At 49.6% G+C, this 12,379-nt stretch overlaps 2 protein-coding genes across 2 annotated transcripts; one reads left to right on the top strand and one right to left on the bottom strand.

Annotated features, from left to right (window-relative positions):
• The first annotated feature begins 433 nt into the window (after nucleotides 1-433).
• LOC112085935 lies at nucleotides 434-2,051 on the top strand. The gene is made up of 4 exons (XM_024154783.1): nucleotides 434-1,030; nucleotides 1,123-1,334; nucleotides 1,416-1,585; nucleotides 1,669-2,051. Exons 1-4 carry the CDS (start codon nucleotides 434-436, stop codon nucleotides 2,049-2,051), a joined length of 1,362 nt encoding a protein of 453 aa, XP_024010551.1.
• A 6,240-nt stretch (nucleotides 2,052-8,291) lies between these two features.
• On the bottom strand, nucleotides 8,292-10,319 carry LOC112085951. Its single transcript, XM_024154785.1, has 2 exons — nucleotides 10,039-10,319; nucleotides 8,292-9,975 (listed from the first exon to the last, which is right to left on the bottom strand). Exons 1-2 carry the CDS (start codon nucleotides 10,317-10,319, stop codon nucleotides 8,292-8,294), a joined length of 1,965 nt encoding a protein of 654 aa, XP_024010553.1.
• Nucleotides 10,320-12,379: the final 2,060 nt, after the last annotated feature.

Here is a 12,379-nt window from a genome sequence, read left to right on the forward strand (position 1 = left end):
TTATATCTAGGTTTAAGATTTACATAGTCACAATACACTATATTTTTATATTTTATATTCAAGTAATGATCTCCAGCTTGCTGGTATCTGAACATATCCGATTCGTCTCACATCATATGATGTAGCGTCTTATTGCAAGTTAAATTGTCATTTAATTTCTGGTCTCGATTTTATTTTTCTTTTATACATACATAGTTTAGAAGTATTATTGAAGATTAATAACATATATATATATATATATATATATATATATATCTTCTTATAATAATAAAAGTTGAAGCTATAGGCTTCTAAGGGTGTCCACATAGGATTCAAAAAAGTAATATTATTGGTCCACATCAGCATTCAAATTTTAATATCAAAATTCTAATTCTAATATATATTTTAAATATATGCGGTTCAGTTGAAGGATATTATTAAATTTGAAGTGAGGATGGTTAACTCAAACCACACTTGCAGTGTGGACGCACGCGGTGACTTCCATCGTGTTGCATCTACAGAGGTCATAGGAAAGATGGTCAGAGAGAGATATGGCTTAAACATGAGGGGACCTAGAGCATGTGATCTACGACGATTGCTACGTCAAGAGTACAGCCTTCACATGAGCTACTGGAAGGAATGGAGGGCGAGGGAACTTGCTATGGACAATGCTCTTGGAGGGGTGGCGGCAAGCTTTGCTCTTGTGCAGCATTATTTTGATAAACTACTCATCAGCAATCCCAACTCCGTAGTTGCTTTGGACACAGAAACTTCCCCAACAGGTGTTGTTCGTTTCAAGTACCTGTTCTACTCGCTAGATGCCTGTGCAAAGGGATATCGCTACATGAGGAAGGTGGTGGTGATCGATGCTACACACCTAAGCGGTTGTTATGGTGGTTGTCTCATGGCCGCTAGTGCTCAAGATGGGAATTTTCAAGTGTTTCCACTTGGGTTTGGAATCGTCGACAGTGAAAACGACGAGTCATGGGAGTGGTTTCTGAGAAATCTTACCACCAATCAGCATGCTTCAATATATGTGAGTATACGAAAGGTTAGGAACTGTCTATATGTTAGAAGTTAACTAAGTTTTATAAGTAGCATTGTTAATACCAGCTAACTATCGTAACGCTTGTCTTGTTTCAGGTATATCCAATGTCGTCCCATGGAGCCTGCATTGTCCACTTGCAAAGGAATGTCGTCACAAACTTCAAATCTGAACACCTCAGTCACCTTACATCTATCGCTGGTCGCGCTTACCGCTTTAGCGACTTTGACAAGGCTTTTGATGAGATAAAGGCTATCGATGTTAGGTGTGCTGATTATCTAGCCCAAATAGGATTTGAACACTGGACCAGGTCTCATTTCTTTGGTGAGCGCTACAATGTGATAACTAGCAACATTTTAGAATCGTTAAACTAGGTTATGATGATGGTTAGGGAATACCCAATCATTTCCATTTTGGAGACAATAAGAACAACCCTGGTGTCCTGGTTTGCACTCAAGAGAGAGTCTGCAAATACCGAAAACGACGTAGTCAATCCGAAGATCCAAGAAATGCTGATAGAGAGTTTCCACAAGTCGTCTGGTTACTTTGTCATGAAAATCGGTAATTATATTTCTTACATAAGTTATAGTTTAACATAGTTTTGTATATGACATAAATATCGACTAATCTAGTTACCATGACAGGTAACGGCCTCTACAAAGTCAGAGATGAAATGGATACGGCTTTTGCGGTTAATCTGTGGGAACAAACTTGCGGTTGCCGGGAATTTCAGTTACTGCACATACCTTGCTGCCATGCCATAGCTGCAGCCATTAAAGAAGGCGTTCGTGTAAACAGTTTGGTTGACATACACTACACTACTGAATATCGCAAGTTAGCATACAGTGGCCTCATAATGCATGTTCCAGATATGGACCACCTCGCACCCAGAGCAGGAGATGTCGACGGAGGGAAGCTTGCGCCACCAGCTGTACGTCGTCCACCAGGTAGGCCACGGAAATTGAGGATACTGTCTCGAGGGGAATTTAAGGTAAACAATGTAATGGTTGTTAACTATATGAGATAACTGTGTGAGCCAAAACTCGCACAACCAAGAATTTGTGCAGAGAAACTAAGGGATCTGAAACTTCTAGGGTAATCGCAAGAACAGTAAGATCAAAAGAGGATTTTTATTGCTGTGAAAGTGTGTAGGTCTTATTGCTTAGGGTTGCCAAAATTGGCGGAATGAATTGCATACATCATATATTTATACTAACTTTCTAAACCGCCTAGCCGAAAATCTCGGGCGAGATTTTTGGAATATTTTCTTATCGCCTCGTGCGGCTGACCGCCTTTGCATCTCGCCTAGGGTTTTCCATGGGCTTCATCTCTCATGGCTTTGGTTCGGCTCGTCCAAGCTTCTTTACGGCTCAGCCCATCTAGCCTTCTTCACGGCTCGGCCCACTTGCCATGGAGACATGATCTAGCCCACCGCACCGATACACGGCTCAGCCCAAAAGTGTTGAAGTGGGGCTCGGCCCATTTCTTTCGATGCGGCTCGGTCCACCTGTCTTCTTTCACGGCTCTCCGTACTGGCCTATCTGCACGGCTCTCCCATTTTTCTTGGTGAGAACGGCTCTCTACTTGTCATGGTGAGAACGGCTCTCCCAATTGGCGACCACGGCTCTCCCACTTGGCGACCACGGCTCTCCCACTTGGCGACCACGGCTCTCCCACTTATCTTTCTTCCATACTTAGCCATTCTGAGGTGGTTTATCTACTTGGGGTGAAAACCGACCCCAACAGTTAGCCCCCCAGCTCGTCAGTTTCGGAGGCAAGAGTGACGAGGTCCATTATTTCCGACCGTAGGATAAACCACTGAGTTAGACGCCGAGGCGTTTTGGGAATGAAGACGCCGAGGCGTTTTGGGAATGAAGGCGCCGAGGCGTTCTGGGAATGAAGGCGCTGAGGCGTTCTAGGAATGAAGGCGCCGAGGCGTTCTGGGAATGAAGGCGCCGAGGCGTTCTGGGAATGAAGGCGCTGAGACGTTTTGGGAATGAAGACGCCGAGGCGTTCCCAAGGAGTGCCGAGGATGCCGAGGTGTTCGAGATGGTACCGAAGATGCCGAGGCAAGATTAAGGACGAGGCGATTTTTTTTTTAATAGTGATAGCCCATGACGAGGTGATTTGAGGAGGTTATGCCGAGCCGAACAAATGGCGAGGCGTTTCAAGAGAAAGCTCGTGCCGAGCTGTTTTGTTAGCAGCAAGGCGTCTCAAGAAAGAACGTCAATGCCGAGCCGTTTCGTTAACGACGAGGCGTTTCAAGATACAGATTCAACGCCGAGCCGTTTCGTTAACGACGAGGCGATTCAAGAAACAGATCCAACGCCGAGCCGTTTCGTTAATGACGAGGCGATTTGAGAGAGAAAGAGTCAATACCGAGCCGTTTTGTTAACGACGAGGCGTTTCGAGAGAGAAAGAGTCAATACCGAGCCGTTTCGTTAACCTGGGTACCCTGACTGTTGGTCTTCCGAGAGGAAATTCCTGATCTTTCGGCGCGTGCCAATGACGCAGTCCGGTATAGCCAGTTTACCGCGGATCCCACGCGCTGTTGGACGGCTTCCCGAGTTTACGCGGAATTCACGCGCTTCGTTTTTTCTATAAATAGGTGAGCTCCTTCACTCTTCCTCATTATCTCCAGACTCACTCGTTTTCACTAAAGGTAGCTCTCCCTTCTCTCTTCTTTCTCTCTCTAGTTTATTTATTTTCCGGCTAGGGTGTCCGAGGTCTCCGCCGTCCTAGATCTTTTTCCGGCAGAGGTTCGCCGAGTCCTTCTGTAATTCTTGTTTAACTTGTAAATCATGTCGAGCCGCTCCGACGATTCGTTGGACTCGCTTTTTCATTACGAGCCGAGCCGCGTAGATGCCGAGGCGAAAAGTTCAACAGAATCCTCCGAGGCGTTTGTTTCGCCGAACCCTTCCAATCGTTCATCTGACGAGGCGTTGAATGACGCGAATCCATCAAACGAGGGTTCTGCAGATGACGAGCCGTTGGCTTCGACGAGCCGTCCCCAGGACCCGGTTTCTGATGAAGGTGTTAATCGCGCCATAATAAAAGCCGAGGAGGAAGCATTTCCCTTTGACCTACTCGAGGCGAAGTACGAGTTGGAACGTCTCATGGCGTCCCGAGGCGCTTCCACATCTGGGCGAGGACCACGAGTTAAAAGACAAAAGCCTGATCCGCCTGGCTCTACGCCTTCTTCCCTTGAGTCGCTCGAGGCGTTGAGGCATCGCTTCGGATATCCGAGGCGGTGGAGTTTGTCGTTCCCGAGAAGAGCGACCGAGCCGACAAGCCTCCGGAGAATCACTTCACTCTGTACGAGGCGTTCTTCGAGCTTTGCTTTCTCTGGTTCCTGATCCCCGGAGTGATCCTCGAATACCTTTGGAAACACGGGATCTCGATTGGGCAGATTATGCCGAGGGGATTACGGCGTATGATCGGCATTTTAGTCCGAAGCTTCGAATGCGGTCTTGACATCGAGCTGAATCACCTGCTGAACTTTTTGGAAATCAGGAAAGCTCCGAAAGGAAATAGGTTCTATATTTCCAACAAGCAGAAGTGACGGATTTTTGGCGGTTTTCCCAGCAAGGATCAGTTTTGGACTGAACGCTTCTTCTACGTCTTGGTGAACGAGGCGTCGGTCGGTGAAGATTACGTTCACCGAACCAAGACTGCTTGGGGACCACTTGGTAGCCGACCCGAAGCTTTGCCTCGGCTTGGAGATTCAGTTGATATTCTCTTCCTTTTCTGAAACTTTTGCTTTTTTGCTTTGTTTTGCAGTTTGGTGCTATCTTCCCCCGATTCCCGACGACCTCTTTACTGTTCGAGACTCTCTTTCGGCGTGGAAGGTTCATTGGAGAAAAAACTTCACCCTCGAAAGAGTAGAAAAAGCGCGAGCCATCTTTTCCGGAGTCCCCGTCAGTTCTTCGTCCTCAAGTTCTTCGAGAGATACCCGGGAGAAGATGGTGGTGATCGCCCTTAGAGAAAGGAAGAGGCGCGAGGAAGAGGAAGCCGCTAGACGAGCTGCCGAGGCGGCTCGCACGCAAATCGAGGCGGTTCCGGCGTAAGCCGAGGCGGTCCCAGCGCAAACCGAGGCCGTCCTTCAACCCGACCCTCCGAGCCGGGAAGGGGATGTGATGATCCGAGCCGCAGAAGGCGACACTGCCGAGGCGGCTGAGAAAGATATAGTGCCCGAGGTGGAACCGGGAAAAATTATCCCCGAGGTGTCCGGGGACGGCTCGGCGGCGCGGAGTAAGACTCCTTCGCAATCCGCCATCCTGGCCCTCCCGAAGTCGACGAGGCCACCGACTTCGGTCGTCCAGAAGCATGACTCTAGCAGAAAACGTTCGGCTACTGACAAAGGGAAAGGCGTCGCCGTCCAGAAGGACGAGCCGTCCAAGAAGAGGCGGAAACCGACGCCCGGGGAAACCTGACACTTCTGCCGTCATGTTCTCGCGTGTAAATAACGCGAACACGCGTCTTCTTCCTCCGGAGAAGCTGAGGAGGCCGAGGTCAAACGGCGCGATGGCGCAGCATGGTACGTTTCTATTCGCTTCCGTTTATTTTCGTAAACTTTTGCTAAGTGTTTAACGCGAGTTTGTTCTTTGCAGTTTGTCGTGGCTATTAACGACCTGATGGCCGAGTATGAGGCGGACCTGTCTAAGGTCGAACGTCGCTTGGAAGAGGCCCAAAATGAGACCGCGGCGTCAAAAGTGAAGCTGGAAGAGGCGCAAAACGAAGCCGCGGCAGCGAAGGGGAAACTCACCGAGGCGATGACCCGAGTGTCGAGGTTGGAAGAGGAGAAGATAGTTCTCCGAGCAGACGTGAACAAAGTTTCCGCCTCGGTGATTCGCCTGGAGGAAGCAAGGAGAGCCAAAGCCGCCGAGGTGGTGTTGCTTAAAAGGCGTATCGAGGCCAAGGACGCGCTGTTCGAAGCCAAGGTCAAACGCGCGAAGAAGGAGGCGAGGCGCGAGCTGACGGCGAAGTTTCAGGAACGCCTTGCCAAGGTGGAGGAGGGTTTGGTCAAGCTGGAGCGACCTGGGAAAGCCGGACGCCCCGACGCTTGACGACGAGGAGGCAAAGCTGAAAAGCTGGGTGAGTGAGTATGCCGACGACGAGGCGTACGAGCGTATTGCTTCCGAGATTCAGGGCGAACTGTATTACTCTCCCGTATTGCCGGACTCGGTCGACACCACCCTCGGCAACGAGCCGCTCAAAGAAACAGCGGCCAATTTAGGCGTTGTGGACCCAAATGGCTCGAACGCGGGTACGCCGATTCCCTCGAACCTTCTCGCCGATCGTGAAACGCAGTCCGCGGCATAAGTTTTGGCTCACAAATTTTTCTTGCTTGCTTCTATACTTAGGATTTTATCCGCTTTCTTTTGAACTTTTATGTGTTCTGTGCCTGGACGGCTTTATCCACCCGACTCTTTATTTTCGCTTAATGAATATATTTTCCTTAGCCGTTTTCGGACTTACTTGTCCATTTATCCGTAAAAATGTTTACGAAAAATTGTCAAGGACGAAGGCTGTTATGTTGAGAGCGATTTTGATTTCTTCCTTAACTGTATTTTCGAAATTGACCGAAATATGGGCTAAGGGATGAATTGTTTTAAGGACCTCGTTTAGGTTCTAGGCAAATCTTTGATAGTAAAAGAGTGTTACGTGATAATGTTTAGGCAAATCTTTGCTGGTAATGCCGAGCCGTGTTTACGGCGAGGCGTTTTCACTTTGAATGTTGCCGAGCCGTGTAAACGACGAGGCGTTTTTGTTTTGAATGGTGCCGAGCCGTGAAAACGACGAGGCGGTTTTGTTTTGAATGGTGCCAAGCCGTGACAACGACGAGGCGGTTTTGTTTTGAATGGTGCCGAGCCGTGAAAACGACGAGGCGTTTTTGTTTTGAATGGTGCCGAGCCGTGAAAACGACGAGGCGGTTTTGTTTTGAATGGTGCCGAGCCGTGAAAACGACGAGGCGTTTTGTTTTGAATGGTGCCGAGCCGTAAAAACGACGAGGCATTTTGCTTTTGTTAGCCAAGGATGAAGTGTTATCGAACCTGTCTATGGACCGGTGTTCTCGAGAGGACGAGTATGTTTATCCGGGTTTAAGAGTTTTACTTCGGTTTTAGAGAAAGCGATGTAGTCTCGACTTATATTCTCGTGTGCGATAGTAAATCGTGGCGACCTGATACGTTTTTGGTCTGATATTTGTATAGCGCGCTTTGATTTTTATCCGTAGAGGATGTAACTTGCACCCTCGTCCTAGGAAAGGTGGTAAAAGTCCGTTTAGAGAACTTTGAATTTGTTGCCCCGTTGTGGCCAGCAACGAGACGAGGCGTTCGAAGGCTTAGTTTGCCGAACTTAAATTGAGGACCGTTAAAGGTCCGAGGTAATCAGGTCATGATATCATGCCGAAGTGGTGAGTTAAAGAATTCAAAAATCCGAGCTTGTTACAATGTGAAGCTAGCCGAAGCGATAATAAACGAACCAGAAATCAAGGGTAAAAGTGAAATAAGTAGATGATTAAAAACGAACTGAGAATATGCCGAAGTGGCGATGTTCCTAAGTGGGCAAGTCAAAATAGTAGAGTTAAAGGAGGTATGTGTATACGTACCCACTCCCCCCCTTTTTTAGGAGGGGGGACAGCTGAACCCGTCCGAAGACGGGCTGCCTACGTACCCTTTGCAGGGATCAAGCCGTCCCGTAGTTCATGCTGGTCGTGCTGCATCCTTAGTGATAGTATTTTTTCAGATGCATTGCATTCCATGATCTTGGAATCGCCTCCTCAGCTAGTGTCGCGAGTTCGTAGACTCCTGGACGAACCACTTTTGTGACCTTGTAAGGACCTTCCCAATTTGCTCCGAGCTTTCCTGCTTTCTTCTCGGCAGTGTTTTGGAAGACCTTTCGGAGGACGAGCTCCCCTGTTTTGAATCTTCGACTTCGAACGTTTTTGTTGTAGTATCTCGCCGTCGCTTGTTGATAGTTCTGGATTCGAATTAAGGCTTGATTGCGCTTCTCGTTGATAAGGTCGAGCTCATCTAGCATCATTAAGTGGTTCAAGCCCTCCTGTCCTGGTAGAAGTCTGCGTCGGATACCTGGGAAATCCACTTCGGGGGGAATTACGCACTCCGATCCGTAGACCAAAGCGAATGGAGTTTCCCCTGTGGCTCGGCGCGGAGTTTTCCGATGAGACCAAAGGACTCCTTCGAGTTCGTCTGCCCACCGTCCTTTCTTGGCGTCGAGCCTCTTTTTCAGACCGTTGAGGATCGTCTTATTGGCTGCTTCGGCTTGTCCGTTCCCTTGAGGGTATCTTGGCGTAGATTTGCTGAGGCGGATTTTCCACTTTTCGCAGAAGGCTTCGAAGCGTGTTGAGATGAACTGGGATCCGTTGTCGGTGACTATCTCGTAAGGGACCCCGTGGCGGCAGATTATATTTTCCAGACGAAGTGTTCGACTTGAACATCCTTTGTGCTTGCGTAAGAGTCGGCCTTGACCCACTTGGAGAAGTAATCCGTGAGGACGAGCAGAAAACGTTTCTGCTTCGAGCGATGTCCATCGACCATCTCATAAACGGATAAGGTGACGAAATTGACGAGAGTAACTCGGTAGGTTGATGAATTGTTGGAGCGTGCCGCTGACATTTCTCGCACTTCGCCGTTAATTTCTCGCAGTCCTTGACCATCGTGGGCCAGAAGTAGCCGTGCAGTTTAATCTTGATAGCGAGCGACCTTCCGCTGGAATGGTTCCCGCACGCACCGCTGTGCACCTCGTGCATGATCTTTCTTGCCTCCGGTCCTTCGACGCATGTCATGAGAGGCCCTAAAAATCTCCACTTAAACACCTCGCCATCGACGAGGACATACCGCGCGGCCTGAGCTTTTAGTTTGCGGGCTTCCCATTTGTCGGTTGGCGTCTCTCCATCGGCGATATACATTCGGATAGCTCCGAGCCATTCCTTGTCGCAGCCGTACTCCGGCTCGGCCGGCGAGGCGTCTTCGTCCATAGGAACGGCTTCGTCGTCCTCTGGTTCTTGTTCAGGAGGATTTATCAGCCGAACTCCTTCCACCTCTTCGATGCTAGGACGTTCGATGAATTCGACTGGGATCGTTCGCCGGAGGTCTGGGTCTGAGGTCGAAGCGAGTGCTGCCAATGCGTCGGCCGAGGTGTTTTCTCCTCGGGGGATACGAGTGAGTTCGAACTCATCGAATTTTTGCACCAACTCTCGGACCACTTTGAGGTAAGCTCCCATTTGTCCGTCCTTCGCCTCGTATTCTCCGTTGAACTGACATGCTACGAGCTGTGAATCGCAAAAGGTTCTTATCTTTCGAACTCCAATTTCCTGCGCTAGTCGTATGCCGGCGAACAATGCTTCATATTCCGCTTCGTTGTTCGAGGCGTGGAAGTTCAGGCGAAAAGACTGCTCCAATATTTCTCCGGTGGGAGAGGTGAGGCGGATTCCTATTCCCGAGCCGTGTTTGGACGACGAGCCGTCGACGGGAAGTTCAATGAGGAAATCTGCGAGCACTTGTGACTTTGCAGACGACCTGTTCCGATACTCGATGTCGTATTCGCTTAGCTCTATTGCCCACTTGGCGAGCCGACCGGATTGGCTAGGGCTGTGTAGGATCGAGCGCAGGGGAAGCGTAGTGAACACAACAATCGAATGTGATTGAAAGTACGGGCGTAGTTTCCGAGCCGAGACTACGACGGCTAGGGCAACCTTCTCGATCTGGGGGTATCGAGTCTTGGCGTTGGTTAATGTCTGGCTGATGTAGAAAATGGGCTTTTGCTCGGATCGTTCTTCTCTGATAAGCACTCCGCTTACAGCTGTAGCAGACACTGCGATGTAGAGGAAGAGTGGCTCTCCTTCGACTGGTTTTGCTAAGATTGGTGGGCTCGCCAGATAATTCTTCAATTCCTGGAAAGCTGTCTCGCATCGTTCGTCCCACTCAAATCTTTTGTTTCCTCAGAGGGTGTCGTAGAAGGGCAGACATTTGTCTGTGAAACGGGAAATAAACCTGTTTAGCGCGGCGACTCTTCCTGTGAGCCTCTGCACTTCGCGCTTCGTCCTCGGAGAGGGCATCTCAATCAAAGCTTTGATCTGCTTGGGATTTGCTTCTATGCCTCGGTGAGTTACCAGATAGCCGAGGAATTCTCCCGAGGTGACCGCGAACCTGCACTTTGCCGGGTTTAGTTTCATGTTGTGCTTGTTCAATTGTTCGAAGTATCCCCGTAGATGCGCGACGTGGTCTTCCTCCTTGAGTGATTTGACTAACATGTCGTCGATGTATACTTCCATAGTTTTTCCGAGCTGAGCAGAGAACATTTTATTGACGAGCCGTTGATACGTTGCTCCTGCGTTCTTGAGCCCGAACGGCATGACTTTGTAGCAGTATATCCCGCAGTCAGTTATGAATACCGTCAGGATGCATTAGGATCTGATTGTAGCCGGAGAACGCGTCCATAAACGCTAACAGTCTATTCCCTGCAGTGGCTTCGACGGGCCGGTCTATGTGTGGCAAGGGAAAGCTGTCTTTTGGGCACGGCTTGTTGAGGTCGGTAAAATCCACACATACTCGCCACTTGCCGTTCTTCTTCTTCACGACCACCGGATTTGCGAGCAAGTCCGGATATTTGGCCTCGGCAATTGATCCCACTTTGAGTAACCTCTCGACTTCGTCGTTCACTGCTTTAGCTCGTTCGGGGCCGAGCTTCCTTCTTTTCTGCTTGACTGGTTTAAAGGTCGGATCCACATTCAGCTCGTGACAGGTTACGTCGATGCTTATGCCTGGCATATCTTCTGCTGTCCAGGCAAAGGTGTTGATGTTCTCCTTGAGGAGGGAAAGGAGCTTGCTTCTCAGGGGCTCTCCTAGTTGTGTTCCAATTTCAACGCATCGCTCCGGATGCGCCTCATCTATGCACACCGAGTCCACTGCGTCACATACCAGCTCGGTGCGTGTTTCGCGGCTCTCCGCGATCTGTAATTGCTATAAGAGTTTGGAGAGCTCGTTCGCGGGCTCTCTGTCTGTCTTCATCTTTTTGCGGTCTATGTCTACTCGCGCGTCGGTGACGGGGTTCCTCAGCTTGTGCTCGGCTAGGCAGCACATTCGTGACTCCTTCTGATTCCCCCAGATCGTTTTGACGCCTGATGGAGTTGGGAATTTGAGGCAGAGATGGTAAGTGGAGGGTACTGCCCCCATCCCGTTGATCTAGGGAGTTCCCATGATCACATTGTAGATTGCTGGGTGATCAGTGACGCAGAATTCGACGATCTTAGTGACTCCGCCAGCTACCACGGGAAGTCTGATCGTTCTCATAGTCATCGTCGTTTCTCCTGAAAATCCGGCTAGAGGTTTGGGGATTGCTTCCACCTGGGAGAGGTCGATTCCCATTCTTCGGAGCGTTTCTCTGAAGATGACGTTTACCGAGCTTCCAGTGTCGATGAGCAGCCTTGCTACGTCATGATCCCTGATTGTTAACTCGATCACCAACGGATCGTTGTGGGGTCAATCGATTCTTGCCGTTTCCTCCTCGGCGAAGGAGATCACTGTGTTTGGGACGTTGGTTGGTTCTGTCCAATTCTCTTTTGCCTTGGCTCGACGCTGATAGGCTTTGATGGAGGATACGGTATCTTGGTAGTACTGGGATCCACCCATGATCATATTGATCCTTTGCCTCGGCTCGGGTCGCTCTTCAGGTTCGCCTCTCCTGTCACGCTTGGAGTTATCACCTCGTCTGGGAGGATTTGCGGGTTCCGCCGTGCCGCTCGGCTCGACTCTCTCTTGTTGTTCGTTAGGGATGAGGTCTTTGAGGTTGAACGCGTTTTGGAGCTCTCCCGCTGCCATCTTAGCTGCGAGCTTTGTTCCTAAAGTTCTGCATTGAGCCGTTGAGTGTCCGTACGTCTGGTGATACTCGCAGAAAGCCTTCTCGTCGTAGTTGGCGGACTTTCTCACCCAAGTGTTGTTGCGCGGCTCTCCTCTTCCGCGTCCGATGCCAATGGGCTCCTCCGCTTCTAGGTTCATCCGGGCTTGACGTTGTTGTATTGTTTGATGGGTTGCCCTTCTTCGTGGGGCGCGGCAAAATTGAGCTTCGGATTACTGCTTTCGTTGCTTCATACTGCTCGTCTAAGTTTTTCATCTCCTCTTCGTTCACGACGAAGTCTAATGATCGGTGCAAAGCGTCTTGAATTGTTTGCGGCGTGTTGAGAGCCATCTCCCATCGGAACTCAGACTTGTACCACAAAGATCGTTTCAGAGCCTCGAGCGCAGCCTTGTCGCTTATCCCTTCTATTTTGGATACGACTGCCTTGGCCCTTGCCATGTAATCTTGAAGCGGCTCGTTCGGTCCTTGGGATAGTGT

The sequence above is a fragment of the Eutrema salsugineum genome, unplaced genomic scaffold, assembly GCF_000478725.1.
Source record: "Eutrema salsugineum unplaced genomic scaffold, Eutsalg1_0 scaffold_9, whole genome shotgun sequence".
In the NCBI taxonomy this organism is placed as follows: domain Eukaryota; kingdom Viridiplantae; phylum Streptophyta; class Magnoliopsida; order Brassicales; family Brassicaceae; genus Eutrema; species Eutrema salsugineum.

Coding starts and splice junctions, on each gene's coding strand:
- LOC112085935 (XM_024154783.1), top strand. CDS start 434: ATGGTTAACTCAAACCACACTTGCAGTGTGGACGCACGCGGTGACTTC. Junction 1,335..1,415: donor GGATTTGAACACTGGACCAG/GTCTCATTTCTT, acceptor GATGATGGTTAG/GGAATACCCAATCATTTCCA. Junction 1,586..1,668: donor TTACTTTGTCATGAAAATCG/GTAATTATATTT, acceptor TTACCATGACAG/GTAACGGCCTCTACAAAGTC.
- LOC112085951 (XM_024154785.1), bottom strand. CDS start 10,319: ATGGAAGTATACATCGACGACATGTTAGTCAAATCACTCAAGGAGGAA. Junction 9,976..10,038: donor AGAGTCGCCGCGCTAAACAG/GTTTATTTCCCG, acceptor AGGAAACAAAAG/ATTTGAGTGGGACGAACGAT.